The sequence below is a fragment of the Watersipora subatra genome, chromosome 11, assembly GCF_963576615.1.
Source record: "Watersipora subatra chromosome 11, tzWatSuba1.1, whole genome shotgun sequence".
Taxonomy (NCBI): domain Eukaryota; kingdom Metazoa; phylum Bryozoa; class Gymnolaemata; order Cheilostomatida; family Watersiporidae; genus Watersipora; species Watersipora subatra.
Window position 1 is genome coordinate 1,817,906 of NC_088718.1, and position 22,953 is coordinate 1,840,858.

General features: G+C 37.6%; 1 protein-coding gene across 1 annotated transcript in view; it reads right to left on the bottom strand.

Moving 5' to 3' along the window:
* The window catches only part of LOC137408812 (E3 ubiquitin-protein ligase XIAP-like), a 173,930-nt gene that overhangs the window by 94,559 nt on the left and 56,418 nt on the right, over window positions 1-22,953 (bottom strand). Inside the window, exons 3-6 of the mRNA XM_068095397.1 lie at window positions 8,505-8,714; window positions 6,921-7,094; window positions 5,181-5,381; window positions 4,575-4,724 (exon numbers count right to left, since the gene is read on the bottom strand). Of these exons, the coding sequence (XP_067951498.1) occupies window positions 4,575-4,724; window positions 5,181-5,381; window positions 6,921-7,094; window positions 8,505-8,714 (735 nt within the window). The remainder of the gene's footprint in view (window positions 1-4,574; window positions 4,725-5,180; window positions 5,382-6,920; window positions 7,095-8,504; window positions 8,715-22,953) is intronic.

Here is a 22,953-nt window from a genome sequence, read left to right on the forward strand (position 1 = left end):
CGTTGAACAAAGAAAAGATTTTGCCTACCTTGAGCCATAAACAATATATTTATGTAGATTGCATTTATGCATACTTTGAGGGTTGTTGATGCTTACAAGGTTTTCAGAGCTTCGGGGCGCTGCCCCCCAACTCCGTTGGGGGCTTACACCGCCCCCCAAACCCCCAGGTGTTCACAGCTAGTCATCTAACATTTGCAGCTCAACTTGCAACTAGGGAGTACAGGCTTGATTAAAATGTAACGTGACAATATGCTATGAACAGTATTTTGTACCATAGGAAGTTCTTATCTTCAAGACAGACAAATGTACGTATAACATAAACCATGAATTCACTTCAAATAAGTTTAGCTTACTAAACATACTGACTTGAAGCTAAATTTTACTAAGTATTTTTTAACTATTTTACTGAATTCAACTTTGTGTCAGTAAAATCTTATCACCTATCAGGTTCTTTCTCGATTTTAGTGAAAATTTTGGCCAACCTGATTAAAACCTTTTTCAATCTAATTTGCCAAAAACACTCGAGCGATGCTGCTCTCGAAAATGCTCTGTTTAACCCTTTGGCAGGGGAAACGACCGAAATGTTGTTAATCGGTTGCGTGGGGAAACGACCTTTATGTCGATTTCGGTAGACGTTTATAAAGCTGTCGCCTAGTAATGTTAAATAAAGGATATAAACGCTAGCAATTCTTCAATATTATCGGCAAGATATTAATCTATGAATTTTTATTTGAAACGATTATCTGAGAGGCGTCGTTTTGTGCTATAAGATAAAGAAATACGAATTCGTGACGTTTTCGAAAAAATGCAAGTTGGAAAATGCAGTCAAATCACGGCACGGTGTTCCAAATGAAAAAGTCAAAATTTATTTGATCCTGCGATCGTTAGAGGTCTTTTGTCAGAGCAATATGATGATGATTCAAACGATGGGAGTGATGTTAACTCTGAAGATTTTGAATATACCGAGAAAAGTGATGGTTACGGCAGCTCGGACGATGACGAAATTATATCCACTCAAGAAGTTGTAAATAGGAGTAGAGTGTGTGGTAGCAGCAGCTCCATATCAAAGAATAACCGTGCTACTAGCTCTAATACACAGGATTCTTATATTGTAAAGGTTTTGTGCGACCTTCACTTTCCTCCACTAGTACAAGACTCGTGCATGAGTACAATACATATATTTCTGCTTAGTTCATCAAGGTGCACAAGAAATGAATCAAGTGACAAGCAATGAACAGGCCCAGAACAGCTCTGCTAGACAAATGTTTGGACTTATATAGCTGCTAAACTCCGCCCCTGTTCTGCTCGGTTAGTCCCAGCACGGCTCGTCCCGGTTCAGCTCAGTCTTCAGTCGGTACAGCTCTGGCTTGGTTAAGCCTGACTCGGCTGTACATTGGCTTGGCTAAATGTAAGGGGGACGCTTAATATTGAGAGACTAGAAGATGAAGTCACTGCAACCAAATCGACTTTTAGTCAATGGAAAAGGGTTACTGACTTAGATAATGACAAGCTTCCATCACTTCACAATTTCTCTGCTCACACAGGGCCAAACTTCACACCACCTGCTGATACATTACTGGTGGGTATTTTGATTATTTTTTCTTCTTGTCGATCAAGGTGGAAGTAGTTTGTGGGACTTCATAGCAGAAGAAACAAATAAGTACTTTGAGTACACTAAAGCAAAGGCGGGAGTACTGCTGGCACGGTCTAAGCTAAATGTATGGGAGAATGCAACAGTACAGCGACTAAGGGCTTTGATTGGACTGTGTTTGAACAAGGGATTGTGGAAAGCTCCAAATAATAATGCTTACTTTGATGGTAAACATCACAGCCAAAACAACCCAGTATTTCGAGAGACAATGAAGCAGGGCACATTCAACCTCATGCTCAGATTTCTACATGTTTCTGACAGTCATAATGAGCCTCCACGCTCAAGCACAAGTTATGATCCTCAATACAAGTATAGGAAAGTTCTGGAACATTTGACAGCTAGGTGGCAACAAGGTTACGATTTCTTCAAAGTAATATCCATAGATGAAACGATCGTAGGTTTCAAAGGCCGTCACTGTCTATTCAACTACATCCTCATAAAAAAAACATCACCAGTGGGGCCCGAAGGAATACAATTTTGCCGACTCAAAGAGAGGGTATGTGCATAATACTGTTTATTATACATCAGAACTCAAAGTATCCACCAAAGGGGAGCCATTCGATGTCTGTAATAAACTTTTAGAAAATCACAGCGGCAAAATCATCATTTGGTAGTAGATAACTACTACACCAGCCAAGTTCTCTGTGAAGAAATGCTCAAAAAGCAAATGTATGTGACTGGCACAGTACGCAAAGGTCATCGAGGTCTGCCTGACGGCATTAATGCTAAACTGACAACCAAAGGGGAAATGAAAAGAATGAGAAGTGACCAGATGATGGCATTGTCTTGGGTAGACAGGAAGCAAGTATGCATGCTGTCTACACACGTTTCTGCAAAGACATGCGAGAAGACGCTTTGAAATGGTCGGGTCAAAACAATACCAACTGTAGTGGTGGAATACAATGGTGGGATGGGTGGCGTCGACATAGCTGATCAAATGACCGATGCCTTTGCTGCTGAGCGAAGAACAATGAAATGCTGGGAAAAATATTTTTCCATCTCCTGGACAGAACAATGACCCATGCATATATTATGTATAAGCTAAATCCCAACATCGCAAAGCCAATGTGGCATTATAACTTTATTGTATAGGTAATTGAAGGCCTGCTCGGTGGTTACCAAGAGAGTCAACAGCATGTTGGTAGACCAAGCCTGGGTGAAATGCAGTCAAGATTTACAGCTAGATATTTTTGTGAGACAATTCCAGATAAGAAACGTAAAGTCTGTGCTGTTTGTAGCAAGAGCAGGGTTAGCGGCTACAAAGGAAAACGAATAACTACATGGTGTAAAAGCTGTGGCATTGGACTCGAGCATTCCACACATAGACAATTGTACTTTGTTGCATTTTTTTGGTAGCAGTACATTAGTAAATAAATGTTATGTACATATGTAAATACATTTCAGTTCGAGCTATGTATACTCATAAAATACAACATTTCTTGAATTTTCGAAAATAAATTACACGAGTTTTGGTTGTTTTTGGAGGGCTTTTACCCGATCAAAGGGTTAATACGTAATGAAGTGGGTTTTAGTTAACAGGTTAGGAGTTGTCTGACCAGTGACCTTCTGTTGGAAGGAATCGCAACTCCAACATTTTTACTGGTTTCACAGGGAAAATAGTATCGTTTTTCACATGAAAAAAGCCGAACTGAGAGAAATATGTAATCGTACCTCTTTCAAACATTGTGAAAATGTTTTCCCCAAACCGAATTTTGGCATCTTTGTTATGTCGATGTACGTAATAAGCATACCGACTGCCAAAATTGAACTCGAGCGAAAACCTTTTGAATTCACATGGTGAAATAAGATTCGTACGTCAAGGTGAAAAATCATCATGTTCCACTTTGTAAGGTGAAAAAAATTGGTTATCAGGACAATTGTATCCTGAGGGTGCACTGTACCTTGCGTGTTCCTGCCAGGGGTCATCACCGGCAGCCCAATCTCGAAGTTCACCAGCGCAGGAGAAACACATGACTTGATCATCAATTCCAGAGTAGCAGAAACCTAAAACAATGTAAGCAAAAAACCTAAAACCTAACAAAAACCTAAAACTAAATTACAATGTTCGACAAAAAACTACAAAACTTTTTTCTAGTTACGATGAAAATCAAAGTTTTGAAAAAATAGTTAAGAGTACCTCATCTACAGCTAAACTGGGCAAAACAAAAATAATCTTGAGACTTGTACTTACTCAGGGAAACAAAAATAGGAAGTTAAGTGTTATTACTTATAATCTATAAAATAAACTTATGCCGCTTGGGGCCTTTTACTTATGCCCAAGCCTTGGGCATAGGTCATGTAAAAGCACACACTGGACGTAATCATAGCACTACGCTAAGAGTTTAATTGGCTAAACATGTCAAACAGTCACACATCTCTACTCGTAATATTGAAGGTCATACAAATAATCAACTATGAAATGCCCTGCAAATGAGAGAGAACAACTTATCATTTCATTGGCGTGTATAAACTGAATCAGAAACTTGTAGTATAGTAAATCAACCGTAACTGAAAGTATCCAAATGCATAAAACAACCGAGAGAAATAATAAACTAATGAGGGGGACTTTACATGACACACAGTAACTCAAAATCTGCAGTATAACTGTCTATGTAAGATTTCTACCAGAAAAATATGGTCTCAGATACTTGCTTACAATGAAAGGACAACTCTGAGACTACAGCAAATCATGTATGAAATATTGGTTACTGAGTCATCTTTATAGCGGAAGACCTAAATACATGAAACAACAAAAAATTAATGTTGGGTACTTATACCAAAATCATGTAACAATAAAGGAAAGAATATATTAATAAATTGATGTGGGGTACTTTACATGACACACAGTAAACAGCAGGATCACTGCATGATGAGTAGCCCTCATTAAGCCAACAACAGCTCAAACAATGTACACAACTCATACCTGCTTCCCAAAGACTGCCAGCGTCTAAGGCATTAGAAGCTGGCCATCGAGCAAATGTATTCTTTCTTGAGTTTATAGAAGAAACCTTTTTGATGGCGGCTTTGTTTGTGGAAATGCCCAAGTTTTCGCAGTTGATAGGAACACCTCCATCTTCACAGAAGACAAATAGTATACATGTATCTACCTCTCAAAAAACATTGTATTTACAACAATTATAGTATACACGTAACTACCTCTTAGAGAACATACCGTGTTAACAACATTATTAGTATATGTTGCCTCGCAGCAAACGTGTTCAATTTACATGTTTTCTGAGAGGCAGGTACACGGTACATAGTATAATAGTATACATGCCCATCAAAGAAAATGTGTTAACAAAAATAATAGTATACATGTACATGAAACAACCACTTAAAACAAAGTTAACAACACTAACAGTGTACATGTGAATGCCCCTCATAGAACATATTGTGTTAACAACACTAAGATAATACATGCAACCACCCCTCAAAGAACCAGTTGTGTTAACTATAAAAAATAGGTTATAAAAATTGAAGAACAAATTAATATTTCAGTCAAATGTAAAATATACAGTGTGTCTTTCACCTGGTGCACATAGAAATGTAATATGCTCGAGGTCCTCAGCTCCCAGAACATCAATTCTGTATTCTTTGTTTCCACACTCAAGGCCTTTGGGAAATTTGCAGAAGGGGAACATTTTGGCGTGTTCAGTCATGGGGTTGTCTCCTTCTTCCCACTTGTGAAGACTTCCACGGCAGAACACGCACTGTACTCTGTCATAGTCATCTACATACAAGAGATGACGCTGTCGTAATTATTGATAAGGTACACAACAAAACTTACCATAGTCATCAATAGAATACACACTATACTCTCCCATAGTCATCTATAGAATATACACTATAGTCTCTTGAAGCCTTGAAGCCTCATCAGTGCAGCTCAGAGCTTAGGCAAGGGACACAAATCCCATTACCAATGAGAGTTGACTTCCTGCCACGAAACAACTAAGTTGCCTCGCAGACTTTAAGAAAGTCAATGTGCTGGCACCAGAGTGCTCAAATCACAAAAGTGATGAGCTTTGCACAAAGGCTAATAGTGCCGCACCTCTCACAGAGTGCTCAACCAAACCGAAGTAAGGGAGCATATATATATATATATATGCTATATATATGTATATATATGTATATATATATATATATGCTATATATATATACTAGAAACTCCACTGTCATACAGCCCACGACCAAAGAGATATTGGAAAAGAAGAAAGGGTACTGATGGTTGAGAAATGCAATATTAGCAGTCAAATGGCATTGCAGTGCAATAGGATAACTGCAATGGTAGCTGTAATGTACTGGGTGTGGGTGTTATTATATACAACAAATAGCAATAATGAAAGGAAAAGATTATATGTTTATATCTCTTCCCCTGTAATAGGAGAAATGCAATATTGGCCAATATTAGAAGTAAAATGCACTGATATTATTAGAATAACCAATATTATTAATATAGTAATAATATAAAACCAATGCACAGTTTTGTTGACATTTCAAAACGACATGGCTAGCAACATCAATAAGTTGTGATATTTACATAGATTTTTCGAAAATCTGTACTACGTAGTCATTGTTCTGTAGTCATGCAAACTTATAATTAAATATTGTAATAACATTCATGAGGATCATTAGAAAATAAATTATCGCCATTTTCTTAACTTACACTGCGTTGGACATCAGTTAAAATACCAAAATATTCCTATTTCAGTACTTCTACGTTAATTACAGACACCTTCGGCAATTGGACAATGCTATAGACTGGTGAAATGTGCACGTTATTTTTCTGTGAAATGCGCACGACTTAATCGTTCTATTTTCTGTCGCTCGGCGTTTCAATTTCCGGCCTTAACTTTTATTAAACCAAGCTTTTCAAGCGCTTTGTGAAGAATTTCAGCCAAATTAATTTGTCTATTTGTGTATAATCCATTCAGATGGGTTAGTTTTAAGAGAATATCGACAATTTACAAAGACTTGGTAACATTTTTAAATAGGTTTATATGTGTTTTGTATCATTATTATACTTTAACGACTCTACAAAACGATGGTTAAATTTGTTGATGAGATTTCAAGACAAGGGTTCGTCTCATTGTTGATGAATAATGTTCCTAAGTTCTGTGCACATGCATTTATCATAAAAACTCTCAAACTTCGCTCCGCACATTTGGTCGTGGGATAAACAATACACTCTCTTATAGTCATCTATAGAATATATACTATACTCTCTCATAGTCATCTATAGAAGATATGCTGGCATTGCAAAAGTACAAACCGACACAGTAGAATCCTGCCTGAGCCATCTTAATACCAGACAAGTTTCCATCATGAGGCCAGTTGACAAGGAAGGTGGTTATCCTCTGCTTCTCATCAACCAACAGTGACTCTCGCTCATCAAGTGAGAGCTCACGAAGAACCGTGTTGAGAAACTCTCTTGGACTCATTGCTCCTGCAGACCAAGGGATAATATCAGCAGTGAAGTGTACAGCATTTATGTCATACATGTATACCTACTACACACTAAAAACAAAATTTCGTTGTCTTTCAATGTTGTCTGAGCTGACAATATGCTGTTACTGATACTGTTACTGTAATCTCGCAGGTAAGATGGAGGTTTCCCAAAAAGATTTATTGATAGCATTAAATGTTTTGTTCTGCATGAGTTCTGTATAAGTTTGGTTTACCAGGATCTACAGGGTATAAAAGTAGCAGTGAAAATAACACAGTGTGCCACCAGACTATAATGTCCTGCTATAAGATTTTTCACCTTAAAGGTTGACTTGCAACCATTTCACATTACAGTTATTTGATATGAAAAGATTCACCATGTCTTACACTGTTGTGTTGTAGGCGCAAAATATTTGGAAATGTGATTACAAGCTCTTAAAAGCTAAAAAACGAACAGAAAATCGCAGCCACATGAGACCGCCGCAGTTTGGATTCCCATTCCAGAACGGCTCAAATGTGATTGAGTTGTGAGAGATGGTTTCTGCTTACACTTTCATGCAACCTCATTCGTCAAAGTATTTTCACAAATATACTTCACGCATTCAATGAACTATGTCTATTGTTCTTACGCATCTGTTTTATCGTCATTGTAATGCTGTCACTTTTAGCACTGATAATTTGTAACTTACCATAAAAAATCGTTAAACTTTTTAGCCTTAGCTCGAACGAGTTCATATCATTGTCTGATAATCATGACGAGCCTGTTGGTCACCTGTGATAATCGAAGTGTTGCAAAAATTATTTGCGAAGTATTGGGTCACATGATCAGATTACGACTTGACAATTGAATAATGCCGAAACAAAACTGTAAAGTAGCGAGCATATATATTTGATACGGGGTCTTCGGTGAAACCCGAAGTGTTTGTCATAAACTAGTACTACGATAAGTTTTATATTGAGCTCTTTATTGGCCTTTCAATTCACGTGAGAACATCACGTGACAAGACGATAACCAAATTTCGTGGCTACGTCATCGAAATAAAGAGATTCCAATCTACGGCGGCTTTTCGTTTTTGAGCTTTTAAGAGCTTGTAATCACATTTCCACATATTTGGCACCTACAACACAACAGAGTAAGACATGGTGAATTTTTTGATACCAAATAACTGTAATGTGAATTTTGTTGCAAGTCAACCTTTAAAGAATTGATTTAACTACTGGGTTAAATGCTTTTCCGGTCCTAAGCTTCTGAATATCAGTTAAAGTTGCCCCGTCCTGATAGATTATTTGTTAGAAACAGCATGCGTTTGGTTATGTTATGTTTGTTAGACTAGAGATTTTTCTTAGAGGATCTTCACTCTTAAGTTATCTTTGTACGGATTTCACAAACTCAGTAGAATTAGTATCATACCTAACTTCTTCTGTAGTGATAGAGGGAGGAGAGGATTTTGGTTATCAGGATACCGGGCGAGAGGATAGCAAAATATCTCTTTCTGATTTGGTAATACAGCACTTTGTAGACCATGTCTCAAGGGGTTAAACATCCAGTCTAATCCGTTCTCAGCATAGTAGTTGTCTTCCTGATCATTGTGAGTTTGGTCTGAGTGGTTAGCGGAGCACCCTGAGATAGGACAGCATGGAGGCTATGTGAGCACATCCTAAGTTATATTATAGCAGAGTAAATGTTGGGGAACTCAATAGCTGCAAAACCATTAGACCTTAATAATTAGGTTATCTTGTAAAAATCGTGACCTAACAAATGGCTTGGTTTATGTACAATTGGACCTAGATGATGCAATATTTATGCGCATGACACTGTGCAAAGCCTACAAATGTTGATTTTGATAACATTAGAAAATTGTCCTGCAATAGTTATCATTATTCCTTACTATACATTTTATTATAAAAATGTAAGTGCAGACCCTCTAACTTTCTCTTTAGTGAGGGTAAAGGGAGGGCTTCAACGCTACTCCTCATCTACACCAAGTTGTACATAACTATTAGGAAATGAATTCCTTCAAGATTTTATCTGAAATATGATATTGGAAGATGTTTATTGCAGTATGATGGACGCTAGTCAGCCCAAAGTCTGAGTCAGCGCCTAACCGAGCTGACTCAGATCTATTTGGCCCAGCTCGACTAAGACCGACCAAGCCGGACCTGGTTTGAAGGTAGGAGGGCGGAGTTTACGATTAAATGGATATATATATATATATATATATATATATATATATATAAAATGATGCAAGGGACAGCACAGACAGCTCAATGTATGAGCGCAGAGCCAGTTCGCAACTGCTTATGTCTTATTTTGATTTACGCAATATGTTATGAAGCTAAGCAAATATATATCCTGAAACTCAAACGCACTAAATTCTTATTCAGAGTACTAAAATTAGTCTGAATCACTGCAGAAATTGCCACTGAAAAGAGGTGCCAATGGAAATTCAAGATAAACTGCCTTGGACCACGGCCTAAAAGCGAAACAATTAGAATGTGTTGTGTCTATATACATATTTTTCAATGTTGGTCATCTGTCTGTCTTTCAGTACGTCCAGCTACATAGCTATTAAAATTTTGTAACTAAAATACCACATTTTGCAGGACTTGAACTAACAGAGATTACAAACGCAGTTTGATAATCCAGCACTTTAACTATGAGACCACGGAAGATCCTACAATTGCCCGCTCCGCTCCTACTACATAACGTATACATATTTTTCTGTTTTCACACCAAAATGACGTATTAAGTTAAACTCTACGAATTCTTTTAGCTCTATGACACGATGAAACTCTATGAAACAGCAAAACCATATTAACAATAGATTCACTCAAAATTAAAGTTTGGCGATCAACTTTTATTACCTTTATGAAACATGATGCTTTTTTGCGTTTTGTGAACTTCTATTTCCGGCTTTTCGTAAGATGCAATTGCTAAATCGCGGCGAAGTTCAATACTTTTCACACGGACAATTGTATTACCTTGAGTAGAAATAGCCTCTACTTTCTCTCACCGTTCGGTCAGACAAAGTACGAGACAAAGACAATCTAACGCGAACTATTAAGAAACAATAAATTCCCGCTCTCCGTAAGAAGAGCCCCGACATCTCACCGTTCGGTCAGACAAAGACAGTACAATATTTCATTTTTACATTTGTACCAGTATCGAGAGGTACCAGTATCATCCTATTCAGAGTTTTGATAGATAGCTGCTGGTGGAACAGTAACTTTTTTATACACACACTTCTATGCAAGAATTGATATTAATAATTCAACATATTCAGAATTTTTATTCTGTTTTCTCAGTTCGTATTAATTGTATCATTACCGAATCATCTCTTATTGTAATCGTAGCAAAACAGACTTACTTTAGCTATTACCTGCTACTTATTTCACATTTACATATAAACCCTTTTATAGTCTTTCTATTTTTTTAATTTATTTGTATTGCCCGAAACATTTTTCTCATGATATAAAGTTTAAAAGTTGTTTGACAAAGTTTGAAAACCTTTACAGTTGTTTTCATTTTCTCTCTTAATTTTTTCCAATTACACAAAACACTTTTCTCATGATACCCTAGGACACTTATGTATTCACCTCGTCTAACTTTCGCGTTTTCGGGGAGTCATCCTCTCGTGAAAATTTCATATGCGAAACTGAACTATCATAACGAACGAGCGAAACGCGAAATTAAATAGCTTTGTTCATTGATAGTCCAAGAAACAAATGGCAGCAAGTGATCAAATTGCATTATTGACCTGACCCACACCATTCTACCTGCGGTTCACAATTACAAACTAGTCCCAAATTGAAATTATTTTTTTTATCGGTGAACCAGGCCCATATTCCCTGGGGCGGCTAGCCGGCTGAGCCGTCCCAACTTATTAGGAACTTTCCTCGGCTAAGTACAGTCAAACTCGGATAAATCGTTCTCGGATAAAATGTAACATTTCATCTTAAACACAAGGTTAACTCAAACGAATTTGTTTGGTCCATTTCCACGCAATGATAAATTGCTTCAGATAACTCGACCTCAACATCATTTATTCAAAAAGTTACTTGCCCAACAGCTATGGAGACGGTTTTTATCGCTGTAGACTATCACTTTATTCAAAGTCATAGAGACAAACATCAACTTTTAGTAGTTCTTAGGCGTCATTATTATCATCATCAGTGGCAAAATATTCTTATTAACGACCTTTACAAAGGTTTGCAAAATATCAAGTTTTACAAAACATTCGCTTGCCATGTCCCATCGAAAGCGTGGAAACCTCCGTATGAACTTAAAATAAAATCGGCAAAATTGATCTTTGTTAAAATGCTCAAAAGAAAGAGATTTCTTTTTTCTGAGCGTTTTAACTGCGGTCAAGTTTTGCCTATTTTAATTTAAAAATGTCTCGTCAGTCACATCACCTAAAACAAAACAAATCTCAAAAAAATAGAAAAATGTTGATACTTTCCGATAAAAATTTTCAAAACTTCACATGAGAGGCCCGGCTGAGGCTCTACATAAGAAAAACCTGTTGGGGGCTTACACCGCCCCCTCAACACCCCCATGTGTTCATAACTAGTCGCCTAACATTAGCCGCCCCAACTTGCAACCAGCTATACAGGCCTGCGGTGAACTGAACCTGAGGAATCTAATTATGTTTGTTTCACTGCATTTATTTTCACATCACTATATTTTTGCACTCATCAGAGCTGCGAAATGAAGTTGCAGTCAAATTTTACTCTGTATGCTACTCACGAAACTAAATACTAGCGAAATATAAGTGTCCTAGGGTATGTGGTTTGAAAGTTAGAATGGCAAATGTCGCTATATATTACATACAAATAAATTTTCTATCCAAAGACTTTTGTATTACTCGGGCAATGCATGATTGTACAGCTAGTCTGAAACTAAAACAAAAATGTAACATTACTGTAATAATGGCAGTGTTTATCTGTCCGTCCATCTATCCGTCTAAAAAGTTCAAGGTTATGATAATAGATAACTTTAAACTATACTCCAACTCATTGCATTCAGATCTTTAGACTGACTCTCTAACATCTACACTGAACTATTACACAGTTACTTACATGTATTATCTGTGCTTTTATTGTGACACCTAATGATTTCTCCCAGTGAACTAAACTGCCAGGGCACTCGTACGAGTATATATAATAGAAATAACCTTGCACATTGTTTTTTCTCTCCAGTGCAGCAGGAGGGAAAGCGATATTTTAAAGCTAACCACGAAATGCGCGATGGTTAAATTAAATTTGAGAACTTGCACCTTTATGTTATATGAAAAGTTGCATAAACTTTACATAAATTCTTTACGTCATGTGAAATATGAGGTATACATTATAGTTTACTGTACTGTGAAATATATACATTGTATATCACTTTAAACACATCGATCACACCTAACAACATTGAGTACAGCAAAAACATTTGACATCTCATATCAGTACTGTTATTACTCTAATAAAGAATAAAGCTGTTGGGTAGCGTAAATACTATTCATGCCATCGCTGAACTATACATGCCTTGACCATTACTTTAAACTGGTTATCAAGATGAACCAATAGGAGCAGAAACATCCTTAAGTATCATGGATTATCAGAGCATTCATAGAGCTACTCATAGTGCACAAATAGAGTGGTTCACAATATCTATAAATGATGTCATTTATAATTATTAGACACAGCAGTTACTTCTGTCAGAACTGCTAAATAGACAATACTATGTGTGCATTTATTTCACGTTATCGAAATAGAGTAGATGCTCCTCCAACATAAACGATCTGTTACGGGAACATTTAAATTATAACGATTTTATAAGATACTCCTAGTGCACATTCAAAGGAAAAAATCAAATTCTTTTGTATCCATGGCTCTTATTTTTAACATAGATAGTGATAAACAAAAACAAAAGAAATATTATCTTAAATTGTTAGAGTTTCATAGATCTACTCATGATGCACACACAGAATGGTACGAAATTTTAAGTTTTAGTGGAAAAGAATTGAGTTGGTTGTGACTATGGTGACAATACCATATGTGAAAGTAAGGCTGGTCTAAAATGTTCCAAGAAGAGACATCGTCTCTTTATATACTGTCAGTTCATAAGACACAAACTACACAAAATGCAGTTTTAGGACTTGCATCACTTTGAATATACCACAAAATAAGATTTGCTTTGTTCATCTAGCTGTTATTTAAGTTTAATACTCACTACAGATTCTGTTAAATAGCACAAAGTACAGAGAAAAATTATTTAGGTTGAAGTGAAAGCGGAATCTAAAAAGAGAATTTGCTTGCTAGCAACTCAAATCTTGAGGAAATAAATAGAGCAGCATATTGTAGCATAATAAACAGTGTAAAACTAAAAGCATTGTTTAAATGCATTTTAATTGAGCAGTAATCAGTTGTCAGAAATGGTTCAACTGATTTGAAAATAATTTGTAAGTTAAGTACATCAGTATCACAGGTTGAAAATGTGTATGTTCTGTTTACATCATTAAATAAGACTACATGTAATAAACCTTTTGAAATTTTTTTATCTATAGTTTTGTTAATAAAAGATGTAAAATGGGAAAATGAAAACAATTTATTTAGAGCAGAAGAACTACAGATGGCTGAAGTACTGCTAGCGAATATGGAATATGTAGTTTCATACCTTCAAGTAGAGGTCGTCTAGCCGATGCCATAAATTGATGAACAGCAGTCCCCAAGGCTTCCATTGCTTGCCCTAAAAACAGAGCATTGTTAAAGTTACCAGAATCACACTAAACTCGGTTATTGTACAGTTTTATATCTTCAAGTAGAGTCTGTAGAGATCATTTAGCTGATGCAATAGATTCTCTTACAATTTCCATTACCATGTCCCCTCGTATAAGCCAATTGTATAACACAAAAATTCTTCACTAAACTAAGGGACCCAGGGCTGATACTCTGAAAGAAACACCCATCTGGATAGGCCCAGACTTGGATATTGTACCCCAATCACCTGGTTGGTCAATTTGAATTTGGATATTGTACCCTCAATCACCTGGTTGGTCAATTTGAAATGCACCCCCTAAACACTGGGAGTTCCCTAAAAGGCGCCCAGGTTCCACACCCCGCCAAACATCCAATACAATTCATACATTAATAAAGCAGAAAAAAGATAAAAACAAAATTCCCAATTTTATTTAAATACGTTTGCATTTCGGATTTTTCGTTTGTTTAGTATTGCAAAAACGATCGGTTTTTTCTTCTGCAAACGGCTTATTTTTTGTTGCTAACAGAGACCAATGTATTGTAGTTTACTATTGGTAAAAAATTAAACAAAAAAGGCAATTAGCTAACAATAAATCAATTTATTAAAACCGTTCGTGTGGCGACATAATAGTCGCTCTGCCCACTAACGTCAGTATCGCAAAACGACAAAATGTCGCCTATGCCTGCAAAAGGGTTAATAAAACTGATTCCAAACATCAACCAGCGTTTTTATTTACAAAGGAAAACAATGAATATCAATGAAATAAATATCATATCAATCATTCTGAGTATATTGCTAAAGGGTTGCTAAGATGATGCAGTGTCGACTGTCTCTTTTCCCTTCCTTTCCCGTCAGCAAGCAAGCAAGCAGCAGCAATCTGCATTTAAATGAAGACTGGAATTTTGGTGAAATTTCTTGGTATTACTTTGGCTGAATAAAACCTTAATGAGCACGGGCCCTTTTACTGGCTTGGCTGTGGAAACCACCACTAAAGTAGCAAAATTCACTGACAGTGCCCCATGGTCTGAAAACCCCCCTGAAACGTGATTTTGTGCCGAACCTAATGGGCCTTTTAGGAGGGAGTTTCAGCCCTGGGCTAAGGGGTTATATGCATGTAACTCTGATTGAAAGCGAATAAAATGACAATATGCTTACTTAATTTCAACAACTACAACTCGAACTTTTATTAATTTAACTTTATTAATAAAAGTAAAGCATAATAATAATGGCTACCAACTACCATTGACTTTTTTGCTATTCAATTAATTTTTTTGGAGACAATTAAACATTTGGTTAAACCAAATATTTGAAATTGGCGTGTAAACGTAAGTTGTCCCAACATTTCACCAAAACCATTAGCATAAAATTTTACATCATCCGATGCCATAAAAAGGCCACAAATATGTTGCAGAATGAGTTCGGACACTTTTTGTTCTCTTCATACTAACATGGATAACAAGTTGAGCATGTTCTGAGTCACCACTATTACTATAGCTTACAACATTATTATTACTGTTAAAGATGTGATTACGTCAAATTTGAGTTGATTTTAAAAGAAGGTATTTTTTGTTTATCAGTTGAGATGTTATTAGTTGTGTTGTTATGGGGTTGATGTGAGCAAGATAAGTGTCAAAGCATTTGATAACAGGATTATATTTTATTTCACACGCCTAGCGACAAAGGAAAAATCTAGTTCCTATCCAAAAAGTCCTGCGATCGCAGTAGGCGTTATAGGGTATATACGGTAGAAGAATTTCCTATCCTAAAAGTCTCGCAACAACCCGCTTAATCTCTCTCACTGCAATCCTGCGTGTTATTGATATAGGAAATGATAAATAACCGTAATTTATTCAGAATAGTGCATCAGCTTCATTTTGCTACTAGTCCGATGTGAGATAAGTAGTTAGTGAGTGGAGCCTTGTTGTAAAATAATAAACCAACACCAAGTCTGGCTTGCATACAGGCTGGACCATCCCCAGAAGGAGAGCAGAAAGTTCAGCAACAATTGTTATTGAGCTTGGTGCTCTCCTTCTGTGATAGCTAGATCCTCCTGAGTGGTCTTATTGTTTACTAGGCTTATTTATTTTAAGAATTACTATATTACGAAACATTTACGTCAACATCCCAAACACCCACCCTCTTTTTCCTTGTTAATAAAATCGCTTGTTGTGTGGCAGACTGATTGTGGTGACGAACTTTTGATCGTGACTGTGTAGACTTATTAGGACTAAAGGTTAACGCCTGGACTTCTTTGCAAGACTTTCTGAAGATTAAGGAAATGGAAAAAATTATAGCACTCCAAACAGAAGCAAAGTTTATATATATATATATATATATACATACAGTCAAACATGGATAACTCGAACTTCAAGGGACCGAGCAAAAGTGTTCGAATTATCACAGCGTTCAAGTTATCAGAGCACTGTCACAAGTCCATATATTTACTTATTTATTAGTAGATACATGTACATATACAAACTATAAAATAAATCAAAAGCACAAATGGCTTGTTTCAAATTAAATGCTTCTAATGTAAAGTTTAAAACGTTTTCATGAAAAAGCATAAAGATTTTTCTATCACTTGAGATTGGTTTGTTGTTTGAGGTGATGTTATTGCCAGGACGTTTTCCAGATTGACATTGGCAAAACTTGATCGTTGTTGAAATGCTCAAAAGAAAAGACATTTTTTTCTTTTGGGGTTTTACCCACGATCAATTTTGCCGTTTTTTCTTGAAGTTTATGCAGATTACCTTACTTTACCTGAGATTCGTTAAGAGCAACACTCCGAGGCAGTTCAATTAGAAGTTTTACGAGGTTTTACGGTACATTCTATATCACTCACGCTTTTTTAATAGATACTTATTGAATGTACACACGTATTCTGTGTTTAGGTCAAACGATGAATAGTTTTTTTGTAGCTCAGACAACGTATACATTTAATTACAACATTTTTAAGACGTTTTAAACATTCAACATTCCGACGTTGATTCAACACGGAATCAACGTCGGAAAACTAACCATCACGGGCTAGCCGGGTCACGCACTCAAGGATTTTCGCCACGCACATACAAAACAAAAACAACATGCGATTTTTGTTTTGTATGTGCGTGGCGAAAATCCGTGCGCGCGTGACCCGGCTAGCCCGTGCTATTCATCGTATCGCAGTATAAATCAAATTTCACCAAACTTTTAGAAAAGTCGTTGACAAAAATATTTTGCCGATGGTGGTAATAACGACGCTTATGAATTACGAAAAGATGAAGTTTACCTCTATGGCTTTGAATAAAGTGATTTTCTAAAGCGATAACAACCGTTTCGGTAGCCGTTGGGCAAAAAAAAACCGTTCGAATTAACAGTGTTGAGTTCGAGTTATCTATTGCAAATTATCATTACGTGGGAACGGACCAAAGGAAATGTTCGAATTAACCATGTGTTCGAGCTATCCGTGGACGAGTTATCCATGTTTGACTGTATATATATATATATAATATATATATATATATATCTATATAGTGCATAATCTTTCAAGGATTCAACGATTCATAAGCTATTAGTAACTAAACTGATAAACCTAGTGTAATATCACTAAACAAAAACAGAAGGCTGATCAATCATGCTTGTTATACATGCAATAAGATCTGTCACTCGAAACTCAATTCTAGCTCAGACAGGCCTGATTGAACATTATATACATATTTTTATATATATATTTAGATATATATACATATTTAAGCCTGTAAGTAACCAGTTTCAGAGCGTTAAGAGCGTACCGGCATTGGGTGGAGCAGTGAAGCTCTTGTCTTGTTTTATGCCCACATATTTCACCGTGCGTCTCAGCTCATGTTCTTTTATATATGCTTGAAGACCATCTAAATTGCTGACCGCACGTACCGTGTACATGGTAATGGAGTAGCCCCTGGTCTTTAAGCTGTAAACAAACAGAATGGGTAAGGTAACAGTAGTTTAGGAAATAATACCAGTATTTGGCTCAGACTACTACTAACAAACATCAAAGCCTATTCCATATGTACTGACCTATGCAATCTTGATCTAAAGAGTGATGCTGACAAAAAGGTACAGCTGCAGTCGTTTAAAGTAAGTGGGTAATGTTGTGCAGGGTATAATTACTGTCACATCGCATTTTGTTGCAAGTCAACCTTCAACCTTTAGTCTTAATAAACCTGTGCAGCAATAATAATAAAGTACTCAGCTCAGACTGGTGGCGAAATGCTTATATAATTATATACTACTTAACAATATACCACTCAGTCAACAATACACCACTCTGAGTCCACAATACACCACTCTATCATCATATGTCTACGATACACTACTCAAAGTGAACAATACACCGCTCAAAGTGAACAATACACTACTCAAGGTCAACAATACATCACTCAAGGTCAACAATACACCAATCAATGTTAACAATACACTACACCACTCAAAGTTAACGATACACCACTCAAAGTTAATGATACACCATCTCAAGGCCGACAATACACCACTTAAAGTTCGGTAGATACGAAAAGCCGAACGTGCTGAATGACTGAACAGACCGAATATCCTTTGGGAGTTGGCCTCCCTCAACTATTACCTATAACTCAATTATCTATAAATAATATTGATTGCATATTTCATATAATTATAACAAATATTACTATATATAGAAATAAATATATTTATTTCCAATTGAATAAAGAAACAATTTTGGCTAGTTATTTAGTTACTAGTTCACGATTGGTTAACGATACTACTGAACAAATAAAACCTTTTGCTTCTACTAGGCATTTCCCGTTTATCTGTTAAATGTAAAGCAAGTACTGATTGGACTAGTGACAGCAAAAATACTTCGATTGAATATGTAATATTTTTATTCACAGCGTGCTTTACTGGCGCGAAAATAAACAACAGCCTCTAAAATGTTTCTACGGAATTCATTGAGCTCTTTATTTATAGAAGTTTGAGTTACGTACCCTTATCCTTAAATAGTCACACGAGAGGGCAACTCCCAAAATATTCGGTTTGTTCAGTCTTTGTTCGGACCTTTTCGTATCGCTTAAAGTTAGCAATACACCACTCAAGGTGAACAATACACCACTCAACGTTAACGATATACCATTCTTAATTAACAATAAAGATGATGCACTGGGTATTTAGAGTATTTTCAATAAATGATCATTAGTTATTATTTGCTCACCAAGGTTTCAGCGAGATGGCAACGAGAACGACTTTCGGGGGTTGTAGCGAGTTAATGGGAAATGAGACTTTTAGGATGGGAACGGAGTTTTTTCTACCGTATTTGCCGTATACCGTGGCCCTGCCCTAGGTTTCTGGTTAGGAACTAGATTTTTCCGCCGGACTACCGGAAAACGCACGACACTCAGACCTCATTTAGGTCGTCATAATACAAGCCCTTGTATAGACAACATTAGGCGATCTCATAGTCAAGATATTTGAAGATTAAAATCGAAAAAATCACGGGCTAGCCTGGTCCCGCATTCAAAGATTTCCGCCTCACACAACACAAACCACAGGGTAGACTCATCGCGGCCTCATCTCACAGGGTAGACTCATTACTATGGCGCCTTTCAGTGCCTCGCGTTGCGTATTTGCAACTCGAGTTGCACAACTTAGTTGTGAACGCGCAACACTTTTCAAAAGTAAGGTGCAATATATTGGTATTACGGTAGAATAACCGTAGATCTGGTTATTTTAACAATGGTATATCAATAGGCACCCGTTAGCTAATAGAAATTAAACTATTAGTCTAGTGGCCACAGGGCATTATCGTGTCTCCAGTCCTTCCTTCCCGGTCGGATCCTTCCCGGTCTTTTGTTGATAGCGTGCTAGCATAGTTAGCATGCTTTGTAGTAAAGTGACGGCTAATATTATATTCTTTAAAAACCACCTGTAATGTCTCTTGCGTGTATATATATATAAGTGTAGAAGTTTGCAGTTTAAAGTACCGTTTATTCTCTGCATGTAACTATGTCTATACGCATACACAATCCAATTCTAAGTGATTCAACTCCTTATTACCACTGTCATCATCACACATAGTCTGATGAAAAGATGATGCAATACATAGTCTGATGAAATGATGATGCAATGTCAATATACATATTGAGTAGACAACTCCGACATTACATCCTTCCTTTCGTTTATAGACGAATAGTTCATTCGTAACAAAACATTTATCAAACAAATAGAGCGCAGCTGTATAAAATAGTGATCAACCAGACCACTTAGTTTCATGTTACAATTAGACTGCTGTCCGCATCTCTGTTAACCTGTCACATAATCTTTCAAGTAATGCGGGGGCTGGGAGTGACGACTGGATCTCCTGGGTTCATTTGCCCCAGGATTAGGATAGTCTGCATTAGGTGGCGTATCAATATCAGTGTTAGCATTAGATCCCTCTGCCCCATCAATTGGCTCATCATCAACATGTGTCATCTGGTAAGGTTGTGGCCTAGGGTCTTGCGAACCTGGTGACATCACTGGCATCACGTTTGTCCTCGTAATGGGTATCTGCTCATTCCTATTCTGCGGGACTTGTCTTCTGCCTCTATCTAAAACATCAACAGTAGCAGGCGGCAGATACGGTTTGGTATGATGGATATTGCGCCTAAAGATTCTACCATCCCTGGACTCAAGAACTAGTACAGGCCCACAGACTTCACGAACCCTAAATGGATCACTATGAAATGGAGCCTGGATTTTATTAGGGTTTTCCCTCCTTAACAACACTAGATCCCCACATTTTGTTTCATGAAAATGTCTCCCATTGTTTTTTGCTTCTACCATGCTGTGCTTACGCTCAGCATCATTATCTCTGCATTGCAGTTCAGCGTTGTGAATGTCATTAATATGTGGCAATTTAGTACGCAGTTTTCTACCAAATAACATCTCAGCCGGGGATTTACCTGTAATGCTGTGGGGTGTGTTGCGGTATGCCACTAAATACTTTTGTACCTCGACTTTATAATCTGCTCCTTCAGCATACGCAATTTTTATGCGCTTCATTATTGACCTGTTTTGTCTTTCCACTTCTCCGTTTGCCTCAGGCCACCTAGGAGTCACCAGATGGTGGTGGATACCCATGGAAGTCATGTACTGCTTAAACTCATGCGAGACGAATTGAGGACCATTGTCACTTTTGATGTATACTGGCAGGCCATGCACATCAAATATCTTGGACATGATCTCAATGATTTTGGTGCTAGTGATTGTTTTTATGTACTCTATTTCATACCAGCGGCTATAATAGTCAACTAAAACAAACAGGTAGTCGCCATTTGGCAATGGTCCCAACAAGTCACACGCCAGCTCCTCCCATGGCCCATTAGGCAAATCCGTGACCCTAATAGGGTCCCTATTGGTGGGTGAACCTGTTACCTGACACCCCTGACAACGCTTCACATAACTCTCAACATCGGCATCGATGCCTGGCCACCAAACTCTTGTTCTTAGGTTTCTCTTGGTACCTACTATACCTAAGTGCCCCTCGTGCCCTAACTTGATCATGGCCTCTCGCAATTCCTTCGGGACCACTATCCTGTTGCCGCGGAGCACCAATTTACCAATAACACAAAGTTCATCCTTGAGAGTTCGATATATGCGCGGCACCTCTGACGGAAGATCATGAAATTGACCGGACTCGAGAGCATTACGGACATGACACAACTCAGGATCAGTGAGAGAAGTTTTTTCAACTTCTCTAGCTGTTATGGCTGTGATACTACCTAGTACAGTGTGTCTGACATATAATTCAGTATCTTCAGTTTCCTTTTGAGGTTGCTCAAGCTCCTCCCTCTTATCGACAGCCTTTAATAACCTCGACAGTGGATCAGCAATGTTCTCGCTGCCTTTCACATATCTGACTTCAAAGTCATAAGACTGCATTCTTAGCACCCATCTCTCTATTCTCATCGAAGTCCTCTTGGTCTTACTGCCATATATGACTTCCAATGGTTTGTGATCTGTTAGTAGTATAAACTTGACACCAAAGAGGTAGTGGTGTAGTCTCTCACATGCCCATACTATAGCTAGGGCCTCACGCTCAGTCTGCATATAGCGTCTTTCGACATTAGTGAGGGCACGGCTGATGTAACAAACCACTCTTGGTCCTTTCTCTGAATATTGCACTAGCACAGCCCCTAGACCAACTGGGCTGGCATCCGTATACAGTAGAGTCTCCCCAGTAATGTCAAAGTGGGCAAGTGTTTCATAATTGCTCAAGTCCCTTTTCAGAAGGTTGAATGCTTTCACTTCCTGTTTGTTCATTGAAATCTCCGTTCCGGGGCTCTTTCGTAGTGTCAACTTTCTGAGGGATTCTGTCTTGTCAGAAAAAAATGGAATGAACTTAGAGCAATATCCAACTAATCCCAGAAAACTCTTAAGCTCTCCTACATTCTTTGGCATGCGGGCCTCACCTACAGCTTTGACTTTATCTTTCCCTGGGCTCACACCGTCACTTGATATATGGTGTCCTAAGAAGTCTATGCTTCTAGCACCAAAAACACACTTCTCCCTGTTGAGGGTCATGCCAGCTGCTTCCAAGCGCGTCAGAGTCTCAAGCAACCTTTGATCATGTTCAGAACATGTTCTACCATGAATCACTATGTCATCAGCCATGTTGGCCACGCCAGAAATGCCTCGAATGATATTTGCAACCTCGCGCTGATAGATTTCTGGTGCCGCGCTAATACCAAACATCAGGCGTTTGTAACGGTATAAACCAATGTGGGTATTAAACGTTGTAATGTCTCTGGACTCAGGACTCAATACAAATTGGTGAAAGCCAAGTTTCAGATCTATTTTGGAGAAGAACTGTGCTCCATTCATGTCCCTCAAGAGTTCATCAACTGTTGGAACAGGGTAGTGGTGCCGAATTACTGCGGTATTGGCCTTTCTCATATCAATGCACAACCTAATTTTATCATTGGCCTTTGGCACTATTACTACGGGGCTGACCCAAGTTGTTGGCCCTTCAACCTTTTCTATTATGTCAGACTCAACAAGCTCATTCAAGTGGTCCTCAAGTTTTCTCATCATTGCAAAGGGAATTCTACGGTATGATTGTGCTACTGGGGCCACATCAGGGTTA